At 36.2% G+C, this 16036-nt stretch overlaps 2 protein-coding genes across 6 annotated transcripts in view; both read left to right on the forward strand.

Moving 5' to 3' along the window:
* AHCTF1 (AT-hook containing transcription factor 1) overlaps positions 1-2485 on the forward strand; it is an 82203-nt gene extending 79718 nt beyond the window's left edge. For all 4 annotated transcript variants that reach the window (XM_082339829.1, XM_082339830.1, XM_082339832.1 and 1 more), the window contains one exon: positions 851-2485. In XM_082339829.1, the coding sequence (XP_082195955.1) occupies positions 851-1040 (190 nt within the window). In that variant the 3' untranslated portion in view covers positions 1041-2485. The remainder of the gene's footprint in view (positions 1-850) is intronic.
* Positions 2486-9941: 7456 nt separating this feature from the next.
* LOC309605045 (kinesin-like protein KIF28P) overlaps positions 9942-16036 on the forward strand; it is a 70283-nt gene continuing 64188 nt past the window's right edge. The window contains exon 1 of one of the 2 annotated variants that reach the window (XM_082340336.1): positions 9942-10153. Coding sequence is in view for 1 of the 2 variants with exons in the window: in XM_082340335.1 (XP_082196461.1) it covers positions 15751-15765 (15 nt within the window). In the remaining variant the exon portion in view is untranslated. Of the gene's footprint in view, positions 10154-10197; positions 15766-16036 lie in introns of those variants that run through there. The other variant, XM_082340335.1, reaches the window with a different exon arrangement.

Raw genomic sequence — 16036 nt, forward strand, 5'->3', positions numbered from 1 at the left:
AGATTGGGATTGATGTATGGCTGATTTATTTTGCTCTGCAGTAGAAGCTAACACAACATTGTAAAGGAACTATACTCCAATAAAAATTAATTAAAAAGAAAAAAAGAAGGGTAGCAGGGTGGGGGTAGTTGAATACCCACTGAATCTTTGTTTTTACAATGAGCTGGGGGAGGGGAGTGGGATGTTTCACCTTTTCCTTAGTAAAGATAGATAACTATCAGTAAAAATCGTTAAAAACTTTTAAAAATCCTGTGATTATTTCACTATTAGCAATTAAAATTTCATCCATGGGGACATTACTCCATTTCAGATATATTTTGCTTAAGTTGAATTTCATAAAAGTACAAAATAATCCATTTTATCTTACTTTAAAAACTGATTTAACAAGAGCTTTTGACTATAATAACACTACATATAAATTGGCTTTGTGTATATGTGGAAAACTACTTCATATTATGAAAATATATACACAGTTGCTAATTGCTGGTATTTGGGAATTGCCATTTCTCATACAACTCATTATGGGCCTGCTGGGCTCTCATTCCATGGACTGGCTACTGGTACTTGACCCCTCCTTGTAACCCAGCAGTATTTATTAATACATATGAAACATTTAAATGAAAATTCAGCAGTAATTGTTTTGAGTATCCCAATCATAAAGAAAATTTCTGTCATGTGAAACCTTAACTCTGCCTCTGATAAGTTTATTTGACTGAAGTTTTATTTCACTTCTCCTTTATAAAATAAAGCACTAGAAAAGACTAATCCCTAAGGTTTCTTTCAATATATTGGGAAGCCAGTTACATTTTATATTATAACATGTTTATTGTTACTTAAATCTTTATTTCAGAAACACAGAAAAAGAAAGTTGGTCACCTCCTCCAGTAGAAATTAAGCTGATTTCCCCCTTGGCAAGCCCAATTGATGGAGTAAAGAGCAAACCGAGAAAGACTGTAGAAGTAACAGGAAAAAGTCTTGGAAGGAGCAGGAAGAAATTGTCTTCTTTTCCAAAGCAAGTTCTACGCAGAAAAATGCTGTAATTTTTTTCCAGTTTTTAATGTACACCTATTTGTAAAGTCATCAGAATTGTGTGGATTATTAAAAATCATCTAATTTGGAAGAAAATAATTTATATAAATTATTGTAAATTTTTGTAAACAGAATGTCTTCAACAAGTAAAGTAACTCCATATGGAGTGTGATTCTTTTAGTCCAGGCAGTTTTTTCTATTTTATATTAAGACTTCATACATTTATATAATATGTAAATATGGCTTATTATTGGAATGTTAAATAAAGTGTATACTTCACAGTAGTCTGTGTGTCTGTTAGATTTTTGAGAGGGGATTTCTGTTTTAATAATGATTTTATATGCTAGTAGGTATTGGTTCCATTTTCTTTCTCTGTGGTTAAAAGTATTAGACCAATTTTAAAATGAAGATGATTGAACTGTTTTTTTTAAGTTGCTGTTTTATAATGTATGCACTTTGCTTCTGTGATTAAGATTTCTAATCATAAATTGGGAAGGCTGTTACTGTGTTGAAATTGAATTATGGGCATGTAATTTTGCCACTTTTTTGTAGTTTAACATATTTTGTGCATTCTACCTCAAATTAGTAATTTTCCAAGTAATGCATTGGTTAAATATAATGTTGGCATTTCTTGTTCAGCAAGCTTAAAGGCTGTTATCCTTAAAGTCTCTTAATTATTCAGAGACTGATTATCCAGGTTAGACTGACCGGTTCACTGCTCACTAGCAACTTCTTAAAAGGGTTTGAGTAGTCAGAAAGGAAATGTAAAATACATCTGTTTCGTGGCTATTCAGTGCACCTTGTATGTGCCCGATATTCACAGAATGAGAAGTCTGATCAAATTTTATAAGTATTCTTGCTGTGAAGGAGCTTGCTACTGAATCGCAGAAATCCCTTAATATCCAGGTTTTTAAATGACAAATTCTCATAGGACCTCAGGCACAGAATATTGAGGATACGTAAAGAGTGTGAGTAAATGTGGAAAAAGGAAAAGAAACACCACTGTTCTCTGCAATGTGACTGTGTGCAATTAAGTGGTGATACTTGATGTGGGCTATAAAATTCATCGATAAATAAGTATTGTAAAATTATAACAGGTAATTGATAGTGTGTAATGAATGCTCCATTAATAATTGATTGTCTAGAAACAGACTGCTTCTGTTGGCTAAGCTTTCAGTGTTTCAGTGTGAAGCATAAGCAGTGTACTTTCTACATTATTTTTCTACCAAATAACAATACGAATAATGGGAAAATGATGAAAATGCCTATGCCAAGTATTGACAGTGTGAAAGTGGCAGTACGAGTGCGGCCTTTTAGTCAGGTTAGTGATAAATGTTACATTGCCTTGTTGAAAGTTTGACTATGACTTTCACTTTATTAATTTTTTTAATAATAATTATCAAACTTGTATTTAAGCTGCTTGTCATTTACCGAATATTAAATTTATTTAAATTAACTTGTTAAATGGGTAATTTAAAGATCTAAACATAATTCAGAAAACACTTCATTTCATTCGTTTGAGCAAATAGCACAATAAAAAAATTGACAAGAAAAACGTATTGTCAAGTTAATAATTTTTTTAAATCAGTGCAGTTTGGTGAATATAGACATGTGCTATGTATTTTTAATAATGTACTTTTTGCCCCTCAGAAACAATAGATCATAAGCAAACAAATTGCCGGTTCTGAATGAACTCTGCATTTTACATGCTTTTATGTATAACTGTATTTATATAACTTTACAGAAACACCAGTCGTTAAACAATTTATAGATTATACTCATTCTGGGACCTTTAGCAATTGGCCTATCTTTGATTTTCAATGGAGTAGTTGAATCTTAAGATAACTGTTAACAATTGACCACCCCTTCAGCAGAGTTTTGATTGTTTGTTGTGGCTCAAACGCTGAACTAGAAACTGAGGATACCGTGTACCGTCTATGTATGTTAATAATTTATAGCAGTATGTACCATGGTAAGGTAAACCATCTTGGCAACCAGAGAAAGATCAGGTATAGTTCATTCTGCCTGCACAGAACTTGAAGACTTCTGGAGCTAGAAGCATTTGTGATGACCATAAAGGATAAGTAAGATTTGGATAAGAGTATGCTAGAACGGCATGCAAAGGTCTATTTGACAGTAATTAATTCTGAGTGGGATACAGTGTAATGATGACCTCATATTACATCTTTTTTCCCACTTGTACAATTTGCCGCTTTTTCTTTCTTGTCCATTAAAACAAAATACTGCTTTGCACATTTTCAGTTGGTATCAGTTCTGTCCTGTCCCTTGACATTCCTCTATATTGCAGAAAATATTTTAGCAATCAGGCAGATACATGATTAGATAACTTTATATGTATAACTAGACAACTTCAAGTGTAGCAGATATTTAAGGTTTCTAAAGTGGCATAGTTTCTCAGGGAACTGATGCAGAAAACGTCAAAGAATTAACTTGTGATCAGTAAATTAAATGTTTTGTCCAATAAAAGGGAAATAAAACCATTTTATGACCTAACCCATCAACACATTGAAAGTTATTCCAGGGGTATTTTTCACTGGACTTTAATATCACTAAACTAACTGCAAGTTTTAAACAGTTAACAAGGATATAGAAATGGGCAGTAAAGCAGTTACATAATTATACAGCCTTTAGGTCCACTAAAAGTGATTGCATTTGATTCAAATCTACCACCAAAGTTGGTTATCTTAGACTAGAATAGTAGCAAGGAGGAAAGAGAATGAATACAAGAGGTGGTTTGGGGGTAAAGAGTTATGGATCACACCTGGACAACTGTTACACCGCCTTGGTGACCTAGAACCTGCCCAATTTTCTAACTTCGTATCCAGTCTTTATCTTCACTGTGGGATCAGAGAACCAACTTTATGAGACTTCCTTTGTTGTAAGAAAAAGGCCGTCAGGAGCGTTTCAAGTCGGATGAACTTGGGTTCAAAACCTGACTTTATCACTTACCCACTGTGTAGCCTTCACGTTTTTAAGCTCTGAGCCTTGAATTCCTTACGTGTAAAATGGAGATACTGATACCTCACAGGGTCACTGTTACAAACACTGGATGAAATGATCTGTAAGTTAGCACTATGCTTAACAAGTAAGTACTTTTAATATTAGCTGCTATAGTTTTTTTCACCATAATATCAATATCTTTTAAATGATTTTATTGAAATTATAATTTACATTCTATACATTTAACTCATTTACAGTGTATAATTCAATTATTTTTAATATATTCACGGATACATGCAACCATCACCATGGTCAGATTAATTGATAGAACATTTTTATCACCTCAAAGAAGAAAGTACTCTTTTTTTTCTTCTTTTTTTTTTTTTCCTGAGGAAATTCTTCAGAGTCAAACACAAAGACTAAGACAAATAAAAAACAAAAGATAATGCAGGTAGCAAACAAAAATCATTATCATCATAGTTAATATTGTCAGATAAGAGAAGATACTGAATCTGTGACCCAGAAGTAGAACATAGGAACAAAGTTAATCAGAGAACAAAAGTGAGTTCCTACATATTTCTTCTTTTTTTTCAGATTTTATTTTATGCTTACCAAAGCAAAGACATTGATAAAGCAAATACAATCTGCAATAATAAATACATCTGCAATAGATGCTAAATATCATTAAATTATTATATAATTTAGACAGTAAATATGGTCTATTTTTGCTTCTTTCCAATAGAATACATTTGATCACATTTTTTTTAAATACAGCAGGTTCTTATTAGTCATCAATTTTATACACATCAGTGTATACATGTCAATCCCAATCGCCCAATACAGCACACCACCACCACCACCCCCCCGCGGCTTTCCCCCCTTGGTGTCCATACGTTTGTTCTCTACATCTGTGTAGAGATTTCTCAATTTCTCTCTCAATTTCTGCCCTGCAAACCGGTTCATCTGTACCATTTTTCTAGGTTCCACATATATGCGTTAATATACGATATTTCTTTTTCTCTTTCTGACTTACTTCACTCTGTATGACAGTCTTTAGATCCATCCATGTCTCAACAAATGACCCAATTTCGTTCCTTTTTATGTCTGAGTAATATTCCATTGTATGCACGTACCACATCTTCTTTATCCATTCATCTGTCGATGGGCATTTAGGTTGCTTCCATGACCTGGCTATTGTAAATAGTGCTGCCATGAACATTGGGGTGCATGTGTCTTTTTCAATTATGGTTTTCTCTAGGTATATGCCCAGTAGTGGGATTGCTGGATCATATGGTAATTCTATTTTTAGTTTTTTAAGGAACCTCCATACTGTTCTCCATAGTGGCTATATCAGTTTACATTGCCACCAACAGTGCAAGAGGGTTCCCATTTCTCCACACCCTCTCCAGCATTTGTTGTTTGTAGATTTTCTAATGATGCCCATTCTAACTGGTGTGAGATGATACCTCATTGTAGTTTTGATTTGCATTTCTCTAATAATTAATGATGTTGAGCAGCTTTTCATGTGCTTCTTGGCCATCTGTATGTCTTCTTTGGAGAAATGTCTATTTAGATCTTCTGCCCATTTTTGGATTGGGTTGTTTGTTTTTTTAATATCAAGCTGCATGAGCTGTTTATCTATTTTGGAGATTAATCGCTTGTCCGTTGATTCATTTGCAAATATTTTCTCCCATTCTGAGGGTTGTCTTTTCGTCTTGTTTATGGTTTCCTTTGCTATGCAAAAGCTTTTAAGTTTCACTAGGTCCCATTTGTTTCTTTTTGTTTTTATTTCCCTTACTCTAGGAGGTGGATGAAAAAAGATCTTGCTGTGATTTATGTCAAGAGTGCTCTTCCTATGTTTTCCTCTAAGAGTTTTATAGTGTCCAGTCTTACATTTAGATCTCTAATCCATTTTGAGTTTATTTTTGTGTATGGTGTTAGGGAGTGTTCTAATTTCATTCTTTTACATGTAGCTGTCCAGTTTTTCCAGCACCGCTTATTGAAGAGACTGTCTTTTCTCCACTGTATATCCTTGCATCCTTTGTCATAGATTAGTTGACCATAGGTGCGTGGGTTTACCTCTGGGCTTTCTGTCTTGTTCCATTGATCTATGTCTCTGTTTTTGTGTCAGTACCATATTGTCTTGATTACTGTAGCTTTGTAGTATAGTCTGAAGTCAGGGAGTCTGATTCCTCCAGCTCCGTTTTTTTCCCTCAAGACTGCTTTGGCTATTCAGGGTCTTCTGTGTCTCCATACAAATTTTAAGTTTTTGTTCTAGTTCCCTAAAAATGCCAGTGGTAGTTTGATAGGGATTGCATTGAATCTGTAGATTGCTTTGGGTAGTATAGTCATTTTCACAATATTGATTCTTCCAATCCAAGAATGTGGTATATCTCTCCATCTGTTGCTATCATCTTTAATTTCTTTCATCAGTGTTGTAGTTTTCTGCATACAGCTATTTTGTCTCCCTGGGTAGGTTTATTCCTAGGTATTTTATTCTTTTTGTTGCAGTGGTAAATGGGAGTGTTTCCTTAATTTCTCTTTCAGATTTTTCATCATTAGAGTATAGGAATGCAAGAAATTTCTGTGCATTAATTTTGTATCCTGCAACTTTACCATATTCATTGATTAGCTCTAGTAGTTTTCTGGTAGCATCTTTAGGATGCTCTATGTATAGTCTCATGTCATCTGCAAACAGTGACAGTTTTACTTCTTCTTTTCCAATTTCTATTCCTTTTATTTCTTTTTCTTCTCCGATTGCCGAGGCTAGGACTTCCAAACTATGTTGCATAATAGTGGTGAGAGAGGACATCCTTGTCTTGTTCCTGATCTTAGAGGAAATGCTTTCAGTTTTTCACCATTGAGAGTGATGTTTGCTGTGGGTTTGTCATATATGGCCTTTATTATGTTGAGGTAGATTCCCTCTATGCCCACTTTCTGGAGAGTTTTTATCATAAATGGGTATTGAATTTAGTCAAAAGCTTTTTCTGCATCTATTGAGATGATCACATGGTTTTTATTCTTCAGTTTGTTAATATGGTGTATCACATTGATTGATTTGCGTATATTGAAGAATCCTTGCATCCCTGGGATAAATCCTACTTGATCATGGTGTATGATCCTTTTAATGTGTTGTTGGATTCTGTTTGCTAGTATTTTGTTGAGGATTTTTGCATCTATATTCATCAGTGATATTGGTCTGTACTTTTCTTTTTTTGTAGTATCTTTGTCTAGTTTTGGTATCAGGGTGATGGTGGCCTCATAGAATGAGTTTGGGAGTGTTCCTTCCTCTGCAGTTTTTTGGAAGAGTTTGAGAAGGATGGGTGTTAGCTCTTCTCTAAATATTTGATAGAATTCACTTGTGAAGCCATCTGGTCCTGGACTTTTGTTTGTTGGAAGATTTTTAATCACAGTTTCAATTTCATTACTTGGGATTGGTCTGTTCATATTTTCTATTTCTTCCTGGTTCAGTCGTGGAAGGTTATACCTTTCTAAGAATTTGTCCATTTCTTCCAGGTTGTCCATTTTATTGGCATAGTGTTGCTTGTAGTAGTCTCTTAGGATGCTTTGTATTTCTGTGGTGTCTGTTGTAACTTCTCCTTTTTCATTTCTAATTTTATTGATTTGAGTCCTCTCCCTGTTTTTCTTGATGAGTCTGGCTAATGGTTTATCAATTTTGTTTATCTTCTCAAAGAACCAGCTTTTAGTTTTATTGATCTCTGCTATTGTTTTCTTTGTTCCTATTTCATTTATTTCTGCTCTGATCTTTATGATTTCTTTCCTCCTGCTAACTTTGGGTTTTGTTTGTCTTCTTTCTCTAGTTCCTTTAGATGTAAGATTAGATTATTTATTTGAGATTTTTCTTGTTTCTTGAGGTATGCTTGTATAGTTATAAACTTCCCTCTTAGAACTGCTTTTGCTGCATCCCATAGATTTCGAATTGTTGTGTTTTCATTGTCATTTGTCTCTAGGTATTTTTTGATTTCCTCTTTGATTTCTTCAGTGATCTCTTGGTTATTTAGTAACGTAGTGTTTAGCCTCCAAGTGTTTGTGTTTTTTACGTTTTTCCCCCTGTAATTCATTTCTAATCTCATAGCATTGTGGTCAGTAAAGATGCTTGATATGATTTCAATTTTCTTAAATTTACTGAGGCTTGATTTGTGACCCAAGATGTGATGTACCCTGGAGCATGTTCCATGCGCACTTGAGAAGAAAGTGTAATCTGCTGTTTTTGGATGGAATGTCCTATAAATATCAATTAAATCTATCTGGTCTATTGTGTCATTTAAAGCTTCTGTTTCCTTATTTATTTTCATTTTGGATGATCTGTCCATTGGTGTAAGTGAGGTGTTAAAGTTCCCCACTATTATTGTGTTACTGTCGATTTCCTCTTTTACAGCTGTTAGCAGTTGCCTTATGTATTGAGGTGCTCCTATGTTTGGTGCATATATATTTATAATTGTTATATCTTCTTTGATTGATCCCTTGATCATTATGTAGTGTCCTTCCTTGTCTCTTGTAAACTTCTTTATTTTAAAGTCTATTTTATCTGATATGAGTATTGCTACTCCAGCTTTCTTTTGATTTCCATTTGCATGGAATATCTTTTTCCATCCTCTCACTTTCAGTCTGAATGTGTCCCTAGGTCTAAAGTGGGTCTCTTGTAGACAGCATATATATGGGTCTTGTTTTTGTATCCATTCAGCAAGCCTGTGTCTTTTGGTGGGAGCATTTAATCCATTCACGTTTAAGGTAATTATCGATATGTATGTTCCTATGACCATTTTCTTAATTGTTTTGGGTTTGTTTTTGTACGTCCTTTTCTTCTCTTGTGTTTCCCAGTTAGAGAAGTTCCTTTAGCAATGTTGTAGAGCTGGTTTGGTGGTACTGAATTCTCTTAGCTTTTGTTTGTCTGTAAAGCTTTTGATTTCTCCATCGAATCTGAATGAGATCCTTGCCAGGTAGAGTAATCTTGGCTGTAGTTTCTTCCCTTTCATCACTTTAAGTATGTCCTGCCACTCCCTTCTGGCTTGTAGAGTTTCTGCTGAGAAATCAGCTGTTAACCCTATGGGAGTTCCCTTGTATGTTATTTGTCATTTTTCCCTTGCTGCTTTCAATAATTTTTCTTTGTCTTTAATTTTTGCCAATTTGATTACTGTGTGTCTCGGCATGTTTCTCCTTGGGTTTATCCTGTATGGGACTCGCTGCGCTTCCTGGACTTGGGTGGCTATTTCCTTTCCCATGTTAGGGAAGTTTTCGACTATAATCTCTTGAAATATTTCCTCTGCTCCTTTCTCTCTCTCTTCTCCTTCTGGGACCCCTATAATGCGAATGTTGTTGTGTTTAATGTTGTTCCAGAGGTCTCTTAGGCTTTCTTCATTTCTTTTCATTCTTTCTTCTTTATTCTGTTCTGCAGCAGTGAATTCCACCGTTCTGTCTTCCAGGTCACTTATCCATTCTTCTGCCTCAGTTATTCTGCTCTTGATTCATTCTAGTGTAGTTTTCATTTCAGTTATTGTATTGTTCATCTCTGTTTGTTTGTTCTTTAATTCTTCTAGGTCTTTGTTAAACATTTCTTGCTTCTTCTCGATCTTTGCCTCCATTCTTTTTCCGAGGTCCTGGATCATCTTCACTATCATTATTCTGAATTCTTTTTCTGGAAGGTTTCCTATCTCCACTTCATTTAGTTGTTTATCTGGGATTTTATCTTGCTCCTTCATCTGATACATAGCCCTCTGCCTTTTCATCTTGTCTATCTATCTGTGAATGTGGTTTTTGTTCCACAGGCTGCAGGATTGTAGTTCTTCTTGCTTCTGCTTTCTACCCTCTGGTGGATGAGGCTATCTAAGAGGCTTGTGCAGGTTTCCTGATGGGAGGGACTGGTAGTGGGTAGAGCTGGGTGTTGCTCTGGTGGGCAGAGCTCAGTAAAAGTTTAATAGGCTTCTCTGCTAATGGGTGGGGCTGGGTTCCCTCCCTGTTGGTTGTTTGGCCTGAGGCAACCCAACACTGGAGCCTACCTGGGCTCTTTGGTGGAGCTAATGGCAGACTCTGGGAGGGCTCACGCCAAGGCGTACTTCCCAGAACTTCTGCTGCCAGTGTCCTTGTCCCCATGGTGAGCCACAGCCACCCCCCGCCTCTTCAGGAGACCCTCCAACACTAGCAGGTAGGTCTGGTTCAGTCTCCCCTGGGTTCACTGCTCCATCCCCTGGGTCCTGATGCACACACTACTTTGTGTGTGCCCTCCAAGAGTGGAGTCTCTGTTTCCCCCAGTCCTGTCAAAGTCCTGCAATCAAATCCCACTAGCCTTCAAAGTCTGATTCTCTAGGAATTCCTCCTCCTGTTGCCAGACCCCCAGGTTGGGAAGCCTGACGTGGGGCTCAGAACCTTCACTCCAGTGGATGGACTTCTGTGGTATAAGTGTTCTCCAGTCTGTGAGTCACCCACCCAGCAGTTATGGGATTTGATTTTGTTGTGATTGTGCCCCTCCTACCATCTCATTGTGGCTTCTCCTTTGTCTTTGGATGTGGGGTATCTTTTTTGGTGAGTTCCAGTGTCTTCCTTTCTATGATTGTCCAGCAGCTAGTTGTGATTCTGGTGTTCTCACAAGAGGGAGTAAGAGCACATCCTTTTCCTCTGCCATCATGGTTCAGGCCTAGAATGTCTGTACTCTTTAGCTATCATCCTTATTCCCCCAGTCCTAAACAACCATTAAACTAATCCCTGTTTCTGCATATTTCCCTGTTCTGTACAATTTGTATAAGTGGAATTATATAGTCTTTTATGACTGGCTTCTTTCACTCAGCATAACGTTTTCAAGGTTTATCCATGTTATAGCATATGTCAAAAATTCATTTCTTTACGGCTGGATAATCCATTGTATGGATATACCACATTTTGTTCATCCATTCGTCAGTTATTTGGTGTCAGGGTTGTTTCCACCTGTTAGCTATTATGAATCATGTTGCTATAAACATTTGTTTATAAGTTTTTGTGTGGACACGTTTTCATTTGGTTATATACCTAAGCATGGAACTGCTGAGTCATATAGTAACTCTATGTTATCATTTGAGGAATTGCCAGACTTTTCCAAAGCAGATGCACCATTTTAAATTACTACTAGCAGTGTATGAGGGTTCCAGTTTCTCTAATCCAGGCTAACACTTGTTATTTTACTTCATTATAGCCATTCTAGTTGGTGTGAAGTGGTATCTCATGGTTTTGATGTGCATTTTCCTGATGACTAATGATGTCATGCATCTTTTCATGTACTATTGCCTATTAGTATATCTTCCTTGGGGAAATGTCTGTGCAGATCCTTTGCTCATTTTTATATTGGATTATCTTTTTATATTGAACTGTTCTTTATATATTCTAATACAATTTCTTACTAGATATATGATTTGCAAGTTTTCTCCCATTCAAAAGGTCATCTTTTCATTCTTTGAAATGCAAAAGTTTTAAATTTTGAAGTCCATTTTTTTTAATTGTGCTTTTGATGTTATATATCTCTTTGCCCAATCCAATGTCATGAAGATTTATGTTTTCTTTTTTAGTTTTAGCTCTTACATTTAGGGCTTTGGTCCATTTTGAGTTGATTTTTATATATGATATGAGGTAAGGATCCAAGTTCATTCTTTTGCATGTGGCCATTGAGTTTTCCCAACACCATTCCTTCTAAAGGCTATTCTTTCTCCATTTTGGCAGCCTTGTTGAAAATCAGTTGATCATATATGTTTGGGTTTATATCTGGATTCTCCACTTCATTACATTAGTCTGTATGTCTGTCATTGTGCCAGTACCACACACACTTGATCACTGTTGGTTGTACTGAATTGTGAAGTTGGTGTGAATCCTACTTTTTTCTTCTTTTTAAAGATTGTTTTGGCTATTCTGGTTGCCTGGCAGTTCCATATGAATTTTACAATAAGCTTGTCAATTTCTACAAAGAAGTCAGGTGGGATTCTGATAGAGATTGCATTGAATGTACATCAATTTGGGGAGCATTATCTTAATAATGCCAAGTCTTTTGATCTATGAAATGGGGTGTTTTTCTAATTTTTAGAAACAATGTTTCTAAATTCCCACAATGTTTTGTAGTATTCAGAGTATATGTTTTGTACTTCTTTTGTTAACCTTATTCTTAAAGATTTTATTCTTTTTGGTAGTATTAGAAATGAAATTTTCTTAATTTCCTTTTCAGATTGTTCATTTAAAGTGTAGAGAAATACAGTTGATTATTGTATATTGATTTTACATCCTGCAAACTTACTGAACTCATTCTAATAGCTTTTAGTGGATTCCTTAGGATTTTCTAAGATCACGTCATCTGCAAAGAGCAATCATTTTACTTCTTCCTTTCCTACCTGGATGCCTTTTGTTTCTTTTTCCTGCCTAATTGCCCTGACTAGAACCTCCAATACAATATTGAATAGAGATGTCAAGAGTAGAAATCCTTGTCTTCGTCCTGATCTTAGGGGGTAATAGTCAGCCTTGACTATTAAGTGTGATATTAGTCGTGGGTTTTTCATAGATGCCCCTTATGTGATTGAAGAAGTTCCATTCTATTCCTGATTTGTTGAGTGTTTTTATCATGAAAGGGTGTTGGATTTTGTCAAATGCATTTTCTGCATCTTGAGATGTGTGATTTTTTTTGTTTTATTTTATTGATATGTAGTACATTAATCATTATTTTAAAGTGTACCCAAGATTTGTTTTAATCAGGTATAATAAGGTGACAGATTTAGTGACAATTGCCTTATAATTCTCAAGAGAAAGGAGCATTCCACGCAGCCACATGGGGAAGTATCAAAGTTGGTCAGAAGGCTGGAGAAAAGAATTCATGGCCCACAGCCTTATGGTGGTTTCCACAGGAAGGAATGGGCAAGGCATGGTAGGCAAGTTTGAGCAATCTTAGGATTGGACAGTTTGAGTAGTTTCCATGCGTGCAGCCTTCTTTTCAGGTACCTGGCCCTGAGTGATGTAAGGTGAGGAAAATATTGGCTTGGTGTGTGAGTTAGATAAAGGAGGTGTTTGGGATGTGGACTTTGGATTGGTTGGTTTGCATGAAAGGTAAGTTTTTTGCTATCTCTACGAATTCATTAACCCTGGGAGGGACAATCTCTCCAGGCCCCAGGGATGTCAAAGTTCATAAATATAGAAAATAAAAAACATGGTCAATAGAATCATTTTCAGATGTTAAACCAACCTTGTATCCCTAGGATAAATCTCATTTTGTTACAGTGTATAATTCTTTTTATATGTTGCTGGATTCACGTTGGTAATAATTTGTCAGGGATTCTTGCATCCATATTTATAAGAGATATTGGTCTGTAGTTTTATTTTCTTGTGATGTCTTTATCTGGATTTGGTATCAGGGTAATACTGGCTTCATAAAAATAAGTTGGGGAGTATTCCCTCTTCTATATTTTAGAAGAGTTTATGAAGAATTGGTATTAATTCTGTAAATGTTTGATAGAATTAAGCAGTCAAGCCATTTCTTCATGAGTAGTTTTATTTGTTGTTTTTTTACTACCATCTCTTCATTTGTTATAGGTCTATTCAGATGATAGCCTATTTCTTCTTGAGTCTGTTTCAGTAGTTTGTGTCTAAGAATTTGTCCATTTCATCTAAATTATCTAATGTAATCAATTGTTTATACTATTCCTTTATAATCCTTCCTTTAGTTCTTTAATCTGGTTTCCTTTAGTTCTGTGAATATATTTATAATTGTTACTTTAAGTATTTTTCTGATAACTCTAGCATCTGGTTACTTCTGTTGCCTGCTTTTTTTCCAATGTGTAGGTCTTACTTTCCTATTTCTTTGTATGCCTCACAGTTTTTTAGGGAAACTGGACATTTTAGATAATATATTGTAACAAGTCTGGGTACTGGTCCTCCCGCCCCTCTGTAGCTTGGTATTGTTATTTGCTTGTTTATTTGTTTAGTGATTGGCTGGATTATTTTACTTAAGTCTTATCTCCCACCAGGTTCTAGGTACTTTTGCTGTAAACTTCTTTGCCGCAAATATTTTCACCATATAACTAGTTGGCCATAGGGTAGTTTTGCCATAAAAAAATAATGAAAAAGAAAAGAGGAACATTAAAAGACTATTTCAAAATACAAAATATTTGATTGCATTTAAGTTATGTGTAGATTCTTAGCAATACTGCACAAATAACTGATTTTATTTTGTGGCTTGTACCTAAAGCACTTATCTTTGAAGTCTTTCATTTATAGTATCATGCTTTTTATTTTTTTGCTTGTTGATTAGTCTCCTCATTTGGCATTGAACTTTTTTCTTTTTCACTAAAATTTTTTCCTTCATTAAGACAGGTATCAGTTCCCAAACACTAGGATATGTATTTATAACTGAGCTTTGGTGTGTTGTGAAAGCCTCTACACTGTTGTTTGTTCTTGGCATATTGTCACATGTCCCTTGATGGGTGTTCCAAAGTTCTCTGGGGAATGTTTCAACTCTGTGCCTTTGAGGCCCTCAGCTTTTTTCTTCTCTAACATAGTGTGTTTCAAAATAAGAAAACAGGGACTTTCCTGGTGGCACAGTGGTTAAGACTACGCACTCCCAATTCAGGGGGCCTGGGTTTGATCCCCGGTCAGGGAACTAGATCCCACATGCATGCCACAACTAAGGGTTCGCATGCCACAACTAAGGACCCCCCCCACCGCAATGAAGGAGCCAGCAAGCCACAACTAAGGAGCCCACCTGCCACAGCTAAGACCCAGTGCAACAAAATAAATAATTTTTTTTAAAAGAGAAAATCAAAACCTAAAAAGGTGGGGGGAGCACAAAAATATTTTTAAATACCTTATTAAAAAAAATAAGAAAACAACTCTTAGAACAAATAAATCATCATCACTGGCGGTTAAATCCATCAGTAACATGGATAACAGGAAGAACTGCTAATGCATTTAAACCAATTGAAAGCAAACCGTCAACCAGTTAATTTTATCTGGCATGGCAGAATTGCTTTATGGCCAGTTAGTTATGCACCAAAAATGTTTGTGGTGAAAATGTGTGCAGCAAATATGTTATGGCAAAGAAGCTTAATGGTGAAAATACCAAACACGCCCCCCAACCCCTACTTTTTTTGTTGCTCCTCAAGAAGACACAGCTTTGAGTATGCCCTGGTTACCCTGGGGTGGTAACAGTTTTTGTAGAGCTCCCTTTCCCTCTTAACCACACCAAGCTGCAAACTCCACTGATTGTTGATTGATTGCTGTGTTGTTTTCAACAATGACCTTGGGCATAAATTGCTCTACAAACTAATTCAATCAAATTCTGGTTCTTTTGAAAAGTTTAACTTCTGAGATCAGTGTTTGATATTTTTTTCAGTGTCCAGGTGGGTTCCTCCCCTGTAAACTAGAGGGCCTGTACTTTAACCTGTTCCTTGAATCTCCCAATTGCCTTTCATCACAGCCGCCTCTGTTCTTAAGAGTGCCCTTAGGGTTGAACTTCTCTAAGGGGGCAAATGAAGTCAGTTCCTTTGGGAAGAGATTAGGTGCTATCTGCCCAGGCAAGATCTCTAAACCAGGACTCTGGATTTGTGGGTGGGGACAACAACAAGCTACTCTGTATGACACCCCTGCTCTAGAAGCCCAGCACTTGGTGAATGTGTAACAGCAGCCTGTGACCCTCTCAGCTTGTCTCTTTTGGTATAGAACCACTACCTCAGGAGCCAGGGCAATGGTGATCAGCACCCCAGTATTCTCAGCATGCTGCAACCAAAGTAGAATCTCCGTTCCATGAGTGGAAACTGGGTAGAAGAATGAACTCTCACCTCTCACCTATACTTTCCTATACTTAGCCTCAGCCACAGGTAGATGGGGGCAGGGTGAGAAATGCTGATATTCTCCTCCTAGGAATAAATCCCTCCTACTGGGATCTGGGGAGAAAGGGAACCCTGTGTTCTTAGCTCCAGCAATCTGAAGTCATCTCTGCTTTACTGAGCTGGCAATGGAGAGGGAAGGAATAGTCTTGCTTAAACAACACAGACTCTCCTTTCTTACCAAATTTTGATAGATTTTATTG

Source organism: Balaenoptera borealis (genome assembly GCF_965194805.1).
Source record: "Balaenoptera borealis genome assembly, chromosome: 1".
Lineage (NCBI taxonomy): Eukaryota > Metazoa > Chordata > Mammalia > Artiodactyla > Balaenopteridae > Balaenoptera > Balaenoptera borealis.